Here is a 16,301-nt window from a genome sequence, read left to right as displayed (position 1 = left end):
CACTTAGGTCCAAGACATATCTACCTTGTGGAGGATTAAAAATCTGACACATGGTGCAGTGCTGGAGGGGGCAAGGCAGCCTTGCCATTAGAGTATGCCATAGGGAAAGAGATAAATACAGAGCTCCTTTGCACCCTACATTCGCCTCCTACCTTGAACATCTGAATGATTCTCAAGTTAGAGGTGGGTAGGAGGCAAGAGAGGGTACCCCTATGTGCTGCCATTTATGAATACAGTGTTGGCAAATGCAGGCATCACTGTACTCATGGAGGAAGCATTGGTCTTTGAAACCCTAAACAAAGGACTGATGTTAAGTGTGCCACTTTCATTCCATATAAACAAGCCATGTATGCTCAAGCATGCAATAAAACAAGTTTGAGAAGAAATGAATGTCAGGGTTTGGTGTGCCAAGAGTTCATTTTATGGGGCAATGAATGGGAATTTGGAAAACTCCATCTAGCAAGTTGGGTTAGGTCTACTGAAGCAGTTCTTGCCAATAAGTATATTGTATAAGGTACCCCAGTGAGATCCAATCATTGCCTGAGAGGAGTGGTACCTGATATGGCCTCATAGGCATGGGACCTGTTATCCAGAATGGTCGGGAACTGGGGTTTTCCAGATAAGGTTTTTTTTCCATAATTTGGAACACTAGACCTTAAGTCTGCTATAAAACATTTAAAAAGTAAATAACCACAATGGGATTGCTTTGCCTCCTATAAGGATTCATTCTACGGAATTTAATAAAAGTCGGTAACAGAAAAACTATTTGCAATGGGAAAAGTTATGCGAACAAATGTTGTTTTTGTGCAAATTTAATATAGCTTTTGCGAACCCGGAAACTATTTAGCGACCACTTCCGACAGTGGAAGACCGTTTGCGAATTTTAGAGTTTGCGCCAATGCGCAGTAAATGTAATAAAGCTTCTTACTGAAAAAGTCGTTATGTTTGCTCCAAAAGATTACAACACCTTCAAGCACTTCTTAAGAGTCTGCAATTAAATTTTCCAATGCGCAGTTAAAAATCGCAATGCAATAACAGTTTAAGGAACAATATTACATTGCGAGATGTGGATTTTTATTCTTATTAGTGTGAATTGTTTTTCTCTTTGTGACTCTTATTGCATTCCTCCGATTATGCCTAAGTTGGGATCAAGTACAAGGTAAGGTGTATTATTAGAAAAAGGAAATGTGAATTATTTTATTAAAATAAAATAAAATGGAGTCTATGGAAGATGGCCTTCTCATAATTCAGAGCTTTTTAGATAATGCGTTTCCAGATAACAGATCCCATACCTGTATCAGATCAGCAATAATTATTTACCTTCTTCAACATCCAAGGTCAGTTGAAGGCTCCCTACTAAGAATGGCTCATACATAAACAGTATGTTTATATTTACCAAAAAAAAAATAAACCCATCTAGTTACCACATTCTACCCTTTAACCTTAAAAACTGTTCAACCTAAGATTTAGGAGCAGATTTTCTAAGGGACGATTTTCAAAGTACAAAAAACTTCGAAATTCGACCATCAAATTAAAAAACTTCGAATATTGAATTCAACGATTTTTCAACAAATTTGGCAATCCTGCGGTCGAATAAAAATCGTTTCAACGATTAAATCCTTCGAATCGAACATTTTTTTAAAGAGACAGTACTTCGATTATCGAATGGTCGAATATTCGAACGATTTTTACTTCGAATCGAAGTCGAAGTAAATACAAAGTCATAGTATCCTATTCGATGGTCAAAGTATCCAAAAAATTACTTTGAATTTCGAATTTTTTTACTTCGAAAATTCCCTCGAATTCACTTTGACCCTTAGGAAATCTGCCCCTTACAGTCTCTAACCTGAATGTTCTACATTCCTTCATGGTTGCTTGAATGGCGGCGCATCTGTGTTGTTAGAATTGGCTCGTGAAAATGTTACAAAACATTACGTTAATGTGTATTAACTGAAAGTGAAAGTTTCTATTAAATGTGATTATACTTTCCGCACGCACCTGAAGATAATTTAAGATGCGCAGCAGCAGAAAACGAAACATTCTGTTTAGTACATTAGAAGACATAATTGATTAAAATTAACTCATTTATAGCAACCACTCGTATCTGATAAGAGAGGCATCTCCTTGCTATGCACTACTTTAGGATATTGGAGCTAATCACAATAAATTGGAAAGAGTACAGAGCATGGCTGCATTCCATTTACATGCTTTCAGTGATATAAAAAAAAAAAAGAAAATGAGAAAGAAATGGATTTGGAAAGGAGTGCTTGCCATTATTCCAGAAGATATTTCTATAGTAGTAAATATACCCTTTACAGAAAGCAGGATCAGGTCCAAGGGCATTTTTTTCTGGGTATTCTATAAGCAGATTTTATTTACCTATTATGTTAACTTTCTTTGAAAGTCAACAGAAACTTTTTGTTATCCTGGAAAATATCAGACTGAGCAAGCATTACATCCCATACACTGTACAGTTAAGTTGTGTAAGAACCAACTCACAAGTGCAATGCAAGTGCGTATTGACGCAATCCGTTAAGGTGCTTGTATTAAATATGCTTCTGCCCTTCTACACGGTTGCCAATATGTCCATTGCTGGGGAATTCTGGAGCTACTGTTACCTTAAAACTGGTAGTAGGTCTAGGGTTCCCACAACATGTTGTATCAATAGGTGCACCACACTTGCACCTAGTGAATCTGATGGAAATGCCAATTTGGATACTGGTTCAGAAGTGACAAAACACGCACTCAGCTGCTAGTTGCAACTTTTGCTTGAAAACACAAGCACATCTGCATCCATTTCAATGCATCAGGTGCTGGATACAGTGCTAAGCATTGCTGAAATTATGTTGGAATTATGGGGAAAGTGCTGAATTACTGGTAAAAGAATGGCAATTTGTATCCAAATTCATATATCACATACTACACACATATCCCCCAAAGGTAATACTCTCTTTTTTCACTTAGTTAGGACCGACGCATAGTGATGGGCGAATTTATTTGCCAAGTCCGAATTCACTGCAAATCCCCACGATTCCCCGCCAGCGAATAAATTTGTGAAACCGCCGCAAAAATTTGCCAGTGTCCAAAAAAAATGGACGCCGGCATCCTTTTTTTGGACGCTGGCGCAATTTTGCCAAAAATGGACGCCGGCATCAAAAAAAAACTCGCAAATTTTTCGGCGAAGCGAAACGCCCCAAATTCGCCCATCACTACTGACACATGGAAACTGCCTTGATGGGGCACGTCAGCTTATGCATACTTTGTACAAACTTTGTAACTAAAAGTGCCTCTTTTTACTAAATCTTACCTTTAAGTTGTGCAAAATTAAGTTTTTCCCTAGGGGGCTATATATTGGAGTGCTGGGGTTATGTGTGTAGTTCACTGTGATACCGGCACTCTTGAAAAAAATTTCATTATTGTGCCTGGGTGCAAGATCATGAAATAAAGAGGTAAAGATATATATATATATATATATATATATATATATATATATATATATATATATATAAATAAGCACCTGCTTTGAGGCCACTGGGAGCAACATCCAAGGGGTTGGGGAGCAACATGTTGCTCACGAGCTACTGGTTGGAGATCACTGCTGTAGGGGAAGAACATCAGCTGATCTGTTCTCTATATATATATGATCTGTTCTCTATATATATAATATATATATGATCTGTTCTCTATATATATATATATATATACTCTGTCCTTGGCGTCCGCACTCGCTCATCTGGCCGTAACGATTACCAGGTGCAGTGTCAATGTTGAAACAATGTAAATCCAAATGTTGCGACACGCACTCCGGATATATTCAATAGACTTTATTATATCATCTTAAAAAGGCATCAACGTTTCGGTCCACGGTCTAGGACCATTGTCAAGATGCATATACTCGTACCTACGAGTATATGCATCTTGACAATGGTCCTAGACCGTGGACCGAAACGTTGATGCCTTTTTAAGATGATATAATAAAGTCTATTGAATATATCCGGAGTGCGTGTCGCAACATTTGGATATATATATATATATATATATATATATATATATATATATATATATATATATATATATATATACAGCCCTTATTTTTCACACCAACATGCTTGTGTTGCTCCCCAACTCTTTTTACATCTGAATGTTACTCACAGATGAGAAAGGTTGGGGACCCCTGCCCTACAGCAATAGTCCGAAAGTTATTTCCGAAAAAGCTGGTGACAGTCTCCCACTGAAGATCGTCAATACATGCAGAGATATTTTCGGCAGCCGACAGAAATTTTCTAACCCGTCCGATCGACTAAACGACCGATCGGCATGGCACGACAGATGTCGGGACACTCAACACACAATCTGAAAATCCTACGAATCGAGGATTTATACGAATCGAGGATTCGTGCGATCGGATCTTTGCGTCTATGGCCAGACAAGGGGGAAAAAAACCTACATTTGCATTGTCAAAACTTGAGTCTGTTGACGTTTTGTTCAATTCTTTTTTTCCGACAAATACGGTTCCCAAACAGATTGGATTTTCTTTGTTTCACTAAGAATTTGCTCTTATTAAATTCACTGCTCTTCTTTGTTAAAAGATTATTCCTTTGTTGCTTAACTAATTGTTACGAGATGCATCCTTTGTTCTACCATTGCTTCTAGATTAATCATTGCAGGAATAATCCATTGTTTTTTGTTTTAGAGGAATAATTATGTGTTACCAGATTTCTTTGTAGTGTGCAATTCAAATTGCAGCGCCCGCATTTGATAAAGCACAATATGTATAGTATTAGAACTAACTTTACAATTCTCCTTTGAGGAACGATGTTTCTAATTAACTCATCACCAATGAGCTTGCCAATTATTTTTACAATGTCCAGTATATATTCCATTGGTGAAACATGTTACATAGTTACATAGTTAAATTGGATTGAAAAAAGACAAAGTCCATCAAGTTCAACCCCTCCAAATGAAAACCCAGCATCCATACACACACCCCTCCCTACTTTTAATTAAATTCTATATACCCATACCTATACTAACTATAGAGCTTAGTATCACAATAGCCTTTGATTTTATGTTTGTCCAAGAAATCATCCAAGCCATTCTTAAAGTCATTAATAGAATCAGCCATCACAACATCACCCGGCAGTGCATTCCACAACCTCACTGTCCTGACTGTGAAGAACCCCCTACGTTGCTTCAAATGAAAGTTCTTTTCTTCTAGTCTAAAGGGGTGGCCTCTGGTACGGTGATCCACTTTATGGGTAAAAAGGTCCCCTGCTATTTGTCTATAATGTCCTCTAATGTACTTGTAAAGTGTAATCATGTCCCCTCGCAAGGGCCTTTTTTCAGAGAAAACAACCCCAACCTTGACAGTCTACCCTCATAATTTAAGTCTTCCATCCCTCTAACCAATTTAGTTGCACTTAGTCTCTGCACTCTCTCCAGCTCATTTATATCCCTCTTAAGGACTGGAGTCCAAAACTGAACTGCATACTCCAGATGAGGCCTTACCAGGGACCTATAAAGAGGCATAATTATGTTTTCATCCCTTGAGTTAATGCCCTTTTTTATACAAGACAGAACTTTATTTGCTTTAGTAGCCACAGAATGACACTGCCTAGAATTAGACAACTTGTTATCTACAATTTAGACAACTTGTTATGTTAATATCCATAAGTAAATGAACAATACATGCATCTCACCGATTCATCCATTCTCTTACTAGGAACAGTGTGTTTTTCCAATGCAGGTTATATTTCTGTTCTTGAGCAAAAGCTGAAAGTCTGAGTTATACACACACGCAATTTATCTTAATTCCAAGTGCCTTTTATCTTACCAGGGCAGTTTTTACAAGTCATCCTATGATCCTGTTGGATCTCAAATGACCTGCTATATTTGAAAACTTAATCTGCCTGTGCACCATCTTGGCAAGTAAAAGCTTCTCTTCTCTTCTTGCAGTTCTAATTATTTGATCTGGTGGCCTGAATGTAAGGAACAATGGAATACACGTGTATAGCTGCTTGTATTGTGTCCATTTGATTGGTCCACTAGCTGATGGGACGGGTGACCTCAACAGTTCATCAATGTAAGGCCACTTAAGGCTCATGTTGACTTCAGGTACTTCCCTTTCATAAGAATGGCAAATGTTGTGCCTATGGCAGTAATTTCTGCTGTCAGGTATGGATCAATCCAGAATACTCACTGCTTTCCAGTCCTGATGCCTGCTATAGTCACTCTCCATTAAAATAAATTGGAAGCAGCTGAAGGCAGGCAAGAAAGTATTGAAAATCATCATAACTTTATGATCGTTTTTAGAGGCCTATTAAAGGTCAATTTTTAGTGGTTTCTCAAACCACAATGAAACTATTTCTCTAAAACCACGAATGCCATAAAAGTTATTAAAAGATCCAAATATAAAAAGTTCGAACAAACGACAAAAACTCTGAAAGATGCGCTAAGAAAATCCAAAAACCTCTAAATCCAAGTTTTTTTTAGACAAATATAAGTGGGAAAAAAATGAGAAAAGCTCAGACAACATTTTTTTAACGCTTGTGACTATTTTTCTCACTCCAAATGCATTAAAGTCAATGGACATTTTTTCTTCTGGAGACTTTTTTGTCTCTGTGACTTTTTGACCAGATAAACCAAAGTCAAAGGGCATTTTTCTTATGGTGACAATACACAACAATTTTGGCACTGTGCTTTAATAATTTTGGTTTTTTTTTTTAAATACATCCTCTATGGCATTGTATTCTGTGGACTTCATAATGGGCACAAACACATTTGTAATTAGAGAAGTGACCCTAGTTTAATAAACATGTGATTGCTGCATCCAGAAAACTCTATGGTGCTTAATTCTAATGCAGGTATGAGTTCTGTTATCTGGAAACCAGTCATTCAGAAAGCTCTGAATTACAAGAAGGCCTTCTCCAATATATTCCACTTTAATAAAATAATTCAAATCATTATAAATGATGACATTTTTTCTCTGTAATAATAAAACAGTATCTTGTACTTGATCCAACCTAGGATATAATTAATCCTTATAGTAGGCAAAACTATTTTTAATTAGGGGCAGATTTATCAAAGGTCGAGGTGAATTGTCGAATGAAAAAAAAAAAATCGAATTTTGAGCTATTTTTTGTGTACTTCGACTAGGGAACAGTCCAAATTTAAAAAAATTAAAAAATTGGAATATCGAAATTTATCATGTACTTTCTCTTCGACCATTCGCCATCTAAAACCTGCCGAACTGCTGTTTTAGCCTATGGGGGACTGCCTAGAACCTATTTGGAGTCAATTGGTGAAAAATCGAAAATTGGGGAAAACCAAATCGAATTTGATCAAATGCATTATTCCTTTGATTTCTACGATTCTAATTCGGCTAAATACGGACCTATTTGATAAAAAACTGACCTTTTCGACCAAAAAAAAACTTTGACTTAATTTCGGTTGGTGTTTTTGAATTCGAATTTCGAAGTTTTTTTCAATTTGAAATTCGACCCTTGATAAATATGGCCCTTAATAATGTTAAAATAATATTTTAGTAGACATAGGGGGTTATTTCTCAAAATCTGATGTTTTAAACAAACTAGAATCCACGATTTACCCTTATTTACCATTAAACAACACAAAAAAAAATCAGATTGGGAAAAACCGTGACTTTTCCACACGAAAACTGCAACTTTTCGGATTGTCCCATGAAAAATCTAAATTTTTCAGTTTGACAAAATCCAATTTTTTTGTGAAACGAGAGGAATCGGCAGAAAAGCCAGAAATGTTTGGATTATCGTACGAAACCCAGTGAAGACCATATCTTCAAATTGCATATAGGACCTCTGCCATTGACTTCTATAGGACCTCAACAGGTTAAAGATGGAGTAATTTCAGATTCAGACTTATTTTGCATCCTTGGTGTATAATAAATCCACTTAAAATTTGGATTTTATAGTGAAAAAAATTAAAATTTTCACGTCTTTGGCAGTTGGACTTTAATAAATAACCCCCTTAAGGTATAGAGATCCAAATTACAGAAGGCTATTTCCTCTGGAAAAGCCCAGGTCCCAAACATTCTGGATAACAGGTCCCACAGGTGTGGTTATTGTATGGCACATTGGATTAAAGCAGCCCCCTCCATATTTTTTATCGTCATTTCACAGGACACTATAGATGTTTATTAACAGCATCGCTTTCCACAAGATCTGTATATGTTACAAATCATTATGCTATTATGTATTGAACACAAACATGTCAGAAGATGATGGTACTAAAGACTTATTAACTGAAGACTACAGTGACACATCTATTGCTCCAATATTGATATAGTGATATATATATACACAATGGAACTGGCAGCATTAATGGCACTAATTAAACGAGCAGCAGCAAAATAATGGAGGTTATACCCAGTGCCTGATTAACAATGGAGTGGACCAAGTTGCAGTTCCAAGCCCCTGATTTACATCATTGTCCATGAAGTATGCTCCCTTGAAAATATCTGCTGCTTAATTCTATTCATGCAGTCCAGGACTATGAGCCCCTTAATCCAGCCCTGTTTTACTTATTGTCACAGCCTAAGCATGACATACAGATATATCTCATTTGCCCTCAGAATTTGGTTTTTTAAAGGTAACAAGCTTTTATTGTAATTGTAGAACTCTCTATAGTTAAGGTATTGTTCACCTTTAAATACACATTGAATATGATGTAGAGAGTGATATTCTGAGACAATTTGCAGTTGGTTTTACTTTTTTATTGTTTGTGGTTTTTGAGTTATTTGGCTTTTTATTCAGCAGCTCTCCATTTGCAAATTTAGCAAGGATTGCTAGGGTCCATCTTACCATAGCAACTATGCATTTGTTTGAAGAAGAAACCTGGATATAAATAAGAGAATAGGGCCTTATTAGAAAGATGGGTAATACAAATTAAAAGTAACAGTAAAGTTGTAGCCTTACAGAGCATGTGGTTGTTAGATGGGGTCAGTGACCCCCCATTTGAAAGTATGAAAAAGTTAGAAAAAGTAGGCAAAAAAAAAAAAAAATGAAGTTCCGTTCAGAAAATTTGCTTAGAATTCGTCATTCTATAACATAAAAAGGGGCAAATTCATCAAGGGTCGAATATCGAGGGTTAATTAACCCTCGATATTCGACTGGGGAATGAAAATCCTTCGACTTCGAATATCGAAGTCGAAGGATTTTGCGCAAATACTGCGATCGAACGATCGAAGGCATAATCGTTCGATCGATTCGAAGGATTTTAAGCCAACGATCGAAGGATTATCCTTCCCCATTGGCTAACATTGGGTTCGGTAGCTTTTAGGTGGCGAACTAGGGGGTCGAAGTTTTTTCTTAAAGAGACAGTACTTTGACTATCGAATGGTCGAATAGTCGAACGATTTTTAGTTTGAATCCTTCGATTCGAAGTTGAAGTCGTAGTCGAAGGTCGAAGTAGACCATTCAATGGTCTAAGTAGCCAAAAAAACACTTCGAAATTCAAAGTTTTTTTTCTTCTATTCCTTCACTCGAAGTGTTAACTTAGATGAACCACCCCTTTAATTATGCTTATTGCAGCCAATGGACATCTGTTCTTTGATCCCTCAGAACAACAATTGCTGGTTATGAAATATGAGATAGTAAAGGATATAGTTTCTGTCTCTTGCCATCATTTCAGCCAACTAATAAGAAGATATCAACTTAAATTAGTTCAAACTAACAATGTATTAACCATATCTAATCTCAACTTGGCAGGTTATCTTAAAAAAGGCTGCACAAATAGCGAGAAGCTTAATTAAGAATTAAAAGCAAACCTTTCCCCATTATATTGGGACAGGTTAGATATAGGGCTCTTCCAGCTGTCTATCGTCTTGATATTAATTAGAACAGGTTGGTCCTCAATTATCTTTATAGTTGTTTAGATATGTTGCTGATCCGCACTGTGTTTTATTAGGGACCCCTATAATTGTATTGCTGTAGAGCTTCCACACAAAGTCCCTGGTTACTCTCTTGCACAGAGAACTGCCTGTCAACAACATACTGTAACTCCGACACCTTGATTGATTTCATTGATGCCTTGATGTCTTCAGGAGGCAGATGTATTCACATAGCAGGATATGGCAAGCTCTGAATCCTATCTGCGTATTGATGGTGTGTTTAACACACACAGGGGCATTAATGAGGTGTCATTCAATTTGTTTGAGAGGGCCATAAAATAACTTTATGGCATCAGATAATGGGCATGTGTAGAACATAACGATTCTGTGGATTCCTTCTGTCAGACCTTTAACTCACATCCTTTTTATATGTATCCATCAGGGATCTCAGGTCGTTTCAAGAAGCCTTGCAATATTAGACATTGTGACATCAAAATATAAGCAGAGACATCTACCTCCTATCGCTGATACCGTGGAGAATTGAGGGTTCTGGCTGAATGAATGTAATGGAAAAATTACTCTTCCATGACACACAGCTCTTAAAATCACTTAGACTGACACCAAATTAAAAAAAATATATAAGCAAACAAAAAACCCCATATTATTGCTAGCCAAGCTGGCACACACCACTTGTTTCCCATGCCCAAGCAGCGCAGTATAGAAAACAATTTAAAAAGAAACAAAAACAAGGATTATGGTTGCAAATCTCTCTCTCTTCTGATTTGTGTCTGATTTGTTGTTTTTCACAACAAAACTTTGCAGTGCTGCAAATTGTAAAATTGCATTTTGTAGCCTTCAGTTTTAAATGTCTAGAAATACAAAAAATGATTAGTGGAATTCATTTACATTTAAATATAATATACTAATACTTTTAACATCTAAATATTGGATATTTGCATTATGGGCTGTACTAGAGAGTAGCAGGCATGTATGGTACTCTGGGATTTTAAAAATAGTATCAACATGGTGATAAACAGGGTTTAAATGCTATTAATTGCTTTCTACTAATATATGGCTATCAATGCAAGTGGTTACTTATTTATGAGTATACTTTTCACTTGCTATTAAATATCTTTTTATTGAGTTCAGAGGTTACTAATTTGTGGGTCTGCCCAATCTCCAGGGACCCCAAAACAATTAATGGCATTTAGAACCCCTACAGAGGTGTGACTGAAACGGACTGTTTCTACACTACTGAGGTTGAGCCACAGGTGAGTGGCTGGCAGGTTGGTAGGAGACTATGTACTGTGTAACATGGGTTATATAAAACCGGAACTTGAAAAGCAGCTAACATGTTGTAAGCATGTGGTGATTTATTTAAAGAAAGAATACAGCAGAAATTAATGCAGACTCAAGGAAATACACAAGCCCTTTACCAGGCCAATGGTTGAAGACAGGCGGCTGACAAGTAAAGTCCAATACCTCTCAAGAGGGTCTAGGCAGGGGGATGACAACGAGAGTCCAATAGGCAGGCCAAGGCCAATACCAGGTGATCCAACAAGACATGAGAATGGGAGTGGAGGAACAAAGGCATAGAGCAGGAACAGGGAACCAGGTGGGGAGTCAGGAACAATGGCAGGAATCAGGAACATTGGCAGGAATCAGGAACAGGAAACACAGGAACAGACTAACTAATGCTAGATCTGTCTCTGAGGCTTCAATGATCAAGCAACCAGGAGTTGCTTCCAATGGGCTTATAAAGACCATGAATTGAATAATTGGATGCATTTAATGTAAATGAGTTGGGAGGAGAAAGAGACCAGCAGGAAGAGAGCGACCCATGACCATCAGGATACCTGATCTGAATGCATTCTGAAAACTCCCAGTGATTGAGAAGGTTATCAAGAAGACAGGGTTTGAGAACATAAAGTCAGCGAATTCTCATAGTTTATCTGAGCACCTTTTTCTTTATTGGTGTGCTCAAATAAGGACAAATACTTTATCCTGTCTACTCTATTAAAGCACTGTTGGACCAACAATTATATGATTTTGGATAGTGAAGGTGTGTTGAGGGATGGAAAAAGCTACAGAAGGATATTCCCATGGTAAGAAGTAATGTAGCCTTCTGTTTTCATAGAAACCATCTGTATCATAAAGGTGAAGATGTTTAGGGCTTAAAGAAGAACTAACCATAAAACTGAAAATGGCTAGAAATGCCATATTTTATTTATTAAACTCATTGGAGCTCATTTAAATTGCACAGAGCAGAATGATTTGCACAGTGAATATATTTGTCCTGCACATGCTGATATTTATAAAGCTGGATAAGAGTGTGCAAAAATAATTAAACTTTTTTTTTCACACTGCAAAAGTCCATAAGAGCTTTTTCAATATGGCAAAAATTGCAAATTGTGAATATTTATGCTCACACTCTGCAGAAGACTTTGGTAGAGGAAAAAAAATATTCACAAAACAGTTTTGCAAATTGCGAATTTAAGTTAATGTCAACACAATTTTTGCTCGCAACAGCCTCGCACAATGGGCACAATGACACAAAAAACTGTCTAGCTGTGAGCCATTTGCGAAAATTTATGCGCAATGCAAATTCACAAGAATGGAAAGACGGGCACAGCAATATTTAAGCGTTTAAAAATAAGCATGGGCAATACAACCATTTGCGAATAAATATGCGATGTGCAAACTTTTTAAATGACCCCCAGTGATCCAACCTAAAGGTTAAGCAACTCTATAGTAGTAATAACTGAGGCCTTCAAAGTTGCACAGGAGTTTCACATCTTGGATTTTGTTAGGAGTGTCTGCGACACGCACATGCTCAGAGGGCTTTGTGCAGCTGTTGAGAAGCTAAGCTTAGGGGTCATCTCTAATCATCAAGCAGTAAGTGAGTTTTAGGTGAAAGACGGAAAAGAAAAAGAATGAGCGATTAAAGCTGCACCTTCCCACCATGATTGCCCCTCGTTCTCTGTCTGATAAAGCTTTACTTTTATTCATATTAGTACATTTTCTTTGATGCTGCTGCCTACACAAGTTTTTAGTTTATCTATCCTGGACATACCTAGTTTTATAATAATAATATCAATAAAAGTTAAGTTTTATCCATTAGACAGGGAACATCAATCATACTTCACCCTGCACACCACTTTTTGCTTCTCTTTTTGATGGAAGGTGCTCCCACTCCTACCCTTAGTAAGTGAGGTTTGCCTGTCATATTAATCTAATGTTAATCTGAATTATTTTTTTAATCAACATATATTGACATTTCTCTAATATATATTCAGTATCTTGTGCATCTGAGAGCAGCACAGAGCATGTGCAGTGAATCAGCAGAAAAGAAGATGGGGAGCAACTGTGGCATCTTTGGAGACACAGGTCTTCCCTCCTAAAGGACTGTGGTATAGAAGCCCAAAACATAATGTATAATAGTTCTGCCCTACTTTTTTTAAGCTCATTTTCCTTTAAATAACATATTTCAAATATGGGCATAGATCTCTAGGTTTTGAGAAGTGCTGCAAATGACCCCTACAGCTTGTGCCTTGCGTTTGCAATAACTGAAATAATTGCATGGAGTCTACAGGCACCATCTACCCACAACCTCATTAGGCAAGAAGAACCAACATTCTCTTTTAGGCAAGAGTAGAACTAACCTAGTAATCGTGTTATTATATAAGTAGGCCTATTGTGGGGTCATAGAATAATCATATAGGATTTGAGCAATGGTGGAGCCCATAAAAGAATTGGTTGGCAAATCACTTGTCAAACTAAAAACGTTGATCTGTCAACAGTTTAAATATTTAATAAAATGTATTTTCACTATTGCTTCAGACAGATTTACCAAAAAAATAAGGATATCATGACAAGAGAAAAACAACTTACTTTGTGGTCTAATTTCATGAAGAGGTTTTTTCTCTAAAAAAAGAGAGAAAACAAGAAAAAGGGGAGAAGAGAAAGTAGTACTTAATATTAGCACTCTAGGTAGCGCATTTATGTTCTTATGTAGGCTGATTATACAAAATCAAAATCTCATGCTCCATAACTTTCATATAGTATTCCTGCATATCCTGTAAGCACCGGCACCTGATATTTGATACATATATTGTAAGAACCTTGCCAATAGGGATGGGCGAATTTGTCCCGTTTTGTTTCGCCAAAAATTTGGCGCCGGCGAAATGTCGCTGACGCCCATTAAAGTCTATGGGTGTCAAAAAAACATTTTGTCGCACAGCGAAATTTTTTTGACACGCGTATTTTTATTTTGACGCACAACGCCATACAAGTCTATGGGCGTCATTTTTTTTTCTGCGAAACAAGGCGAAAAAATTCGCCCATGCCTACTTGCCAACAATGCTTATTAATGAACCAGCAATTTCAGTCTGTCCCAAGTAACACAATTATTACAAGGAAACAAATTTACTTTGGTAAGTATAGACTCTAATCCATGTGTCCCTTGCTTTGTTTCTTTTACTTTCTTTTGACACACATTTCTTAAATGTGAGGACCACATGTAAGTAAATTGATGGCTAAAGAAAATGAACTCTTTACATTAATGTGTATGTTAACAATGTTTTAATCCTCTAATTTATACTGACATGTTCCTTACAGTATTATGTAAAAACCTTGCACACTTAATTCCATAACAGCCAGCATCCAAGAGACTTTGATGATTAATGGCAACCATAAATGTTTCTGTAGACTAGTATTTACTATATTATGATAGGTATGTTGGCATTGATGTATGGCATCAATTTCTATAGTCGATGAGAAACCTCAGGGAAGTGTTCCAGCAATTAAAATACTATTTATAAAAGTGTTCAAACAAAATTAAACTTTTCACTGTAAAAGTCCATAAGAGCTTTTTCAATATGGCAAAAATTGCAAATTGTCAATATTTATGCTCACACTCTGCGTTTGAATTACAACAAGACTTTGGTGGAGGAAAAGAAAATTTTCACAAAACAGTTTTGCAAATTACGAATTTAAGTTGAGCTGAGCATATCCCCGTGACATTTTGCCTTCTTGTATTGGGATAATAACAAAGGAGGCCTATAATAAGTAATAAGGAACTTGTGGCCTCTTAAAGATTTTGCCTTGACCACTCTAGAACAAGTTGGCAGTTGAGTTTGTTGCGCACCCTCAGCAATGTAAAGCTGATGTTTGGGTAGGAGTTCCTTGGTGTGTTGATGCATGCCTCTTCTCATGAATGTTCATAGACCTTCCACGTAATTCAAACATTGGACCAGGGGCCAAAATATACAATCAGCCCAATTTGGACGAGAACATACATGACCAAATTGGGGAAAATATCTCACTAAAAGAACTAATCTATCCATGTATGGGGCCAGCTTTAGGCAAGTTCATCCCAAAACACCTAAAGGACATTGTTGTAACCAGTGTTCTTGAGTCATAATCACTCGCCATAGACATGATTGGGGGTGATTCGACATGTTCTGTTGCCACCTGACCTTTAGGAAATCACATGGACGACAAAATATGCTGAATTGTCTTGTGTGCAATTGCACTAGTAGAAGCTTAGAAAACAAATAAAAATATATAAAAGTCAGCTCGTATACTGTATATGCTTAATAGAGAGAACAAAACATAAGGTATAGTGGCCTTTTTAGTCAGTTATTTGACATTAAATGAGAAGGAAAGGCTAAAATTAAGTAAGCTTTATCAGAAAGGATTATCTAGAAATACACAAGTAAACCCTCAATGTAATCCTGCACTGTCAAAAACCCCCCCACAGTATTTCATTCCATCTATTGTGTACACATGGGCTTCTGTATCAGACTTCCTGCTGTAAGGAGATCTTACCCTGGTGGTTTAGTGGGGGGACGGCAGGGACGCCTGCCGCCCCCTCGGCAGGGACGCCTGCCGCGTCCTTCAGTTCCTCTAGGTTGCGCCGGTCTAGGGTGCGCATGCGCGCTGACGTCAGCGCGCAGTGGCGCGAAATTCAAATACTATTTAAAGGGGCTTTGGTGTGTAATTCAGTGCTCGTGATAGGATTGTTATCCTGGTGCTTCGCAGCCTTGTGCTTTCTGTTCCTGAACCTTGATCTTGTTTGCTATTCCGTGTTTGACCCTGCCTGTATACTGACTACTCTGAATTCTGAATATTGACCCAGCCTGAACTTTGACCACTCTTTGCCTGATCCCTTCTGCCTGATTGATACCAGGTTTTGACCCTTGCCTGCCTGATGATTCTGTTATCTGCCTGCCTCGACTCAGCCTATCTGACCATCCGCTGACCTTTGTACCGTGACCTTCGGCCTAAAGACTCTGCTAAACAGCCGTGCCCCTTTGCCAGCCAGAACATCTCGCCTTGCACCTGTCAGGTATTGCTGGGAGTCGAGCCGGGGACCTTTGGGTTTCTGGCTCGATGCCCTAACCATTTGGCCAGGTGAGCAGCCTGTAGGGTTGCT

At 37.5% G+C, this 16,301-nt stretch overlaps 1 protein-coding gene across 1 annotated transcript in view; it reads right to left on the bottom strand.

The window, feature by feature from the left end:
• unc5d.S (unc-5 netrin receptor D S homeolog) overlaps positions 1–16,301 on the bottom strand; it is a 301,388-nt gene that overhangs the window by 101,729 nt on the left and 183,358 nt on the right. The window contains exon 8 of the mRNA XM_041587754.1: positions 13,757–13,789. Within this exon, the coding sequence (XP_041443688.1) occupies positions 13,757–13,789 (33 nt within the window). The remainder of the gene's footprint in view (positions 1–13,756; positions 13,790–16,301) is intronic.

Source organism: Xenopus laevis, chromosome 3S (genome assembly GCF_017654675.1).
Source record: "Xenopus laevis strain J_2021 chromosome 3S, Xenopus_laevis_v10.1, whole genome shotgun sequence".
NCBI lineage: Eukaryota > Metazoa > Chordata > Amphibia > Anura > Pipidae > Xenopus > Xenopus laevis.
This window is presented reverse-complemented; position numbering and strand designations above follow the sequence as displayed.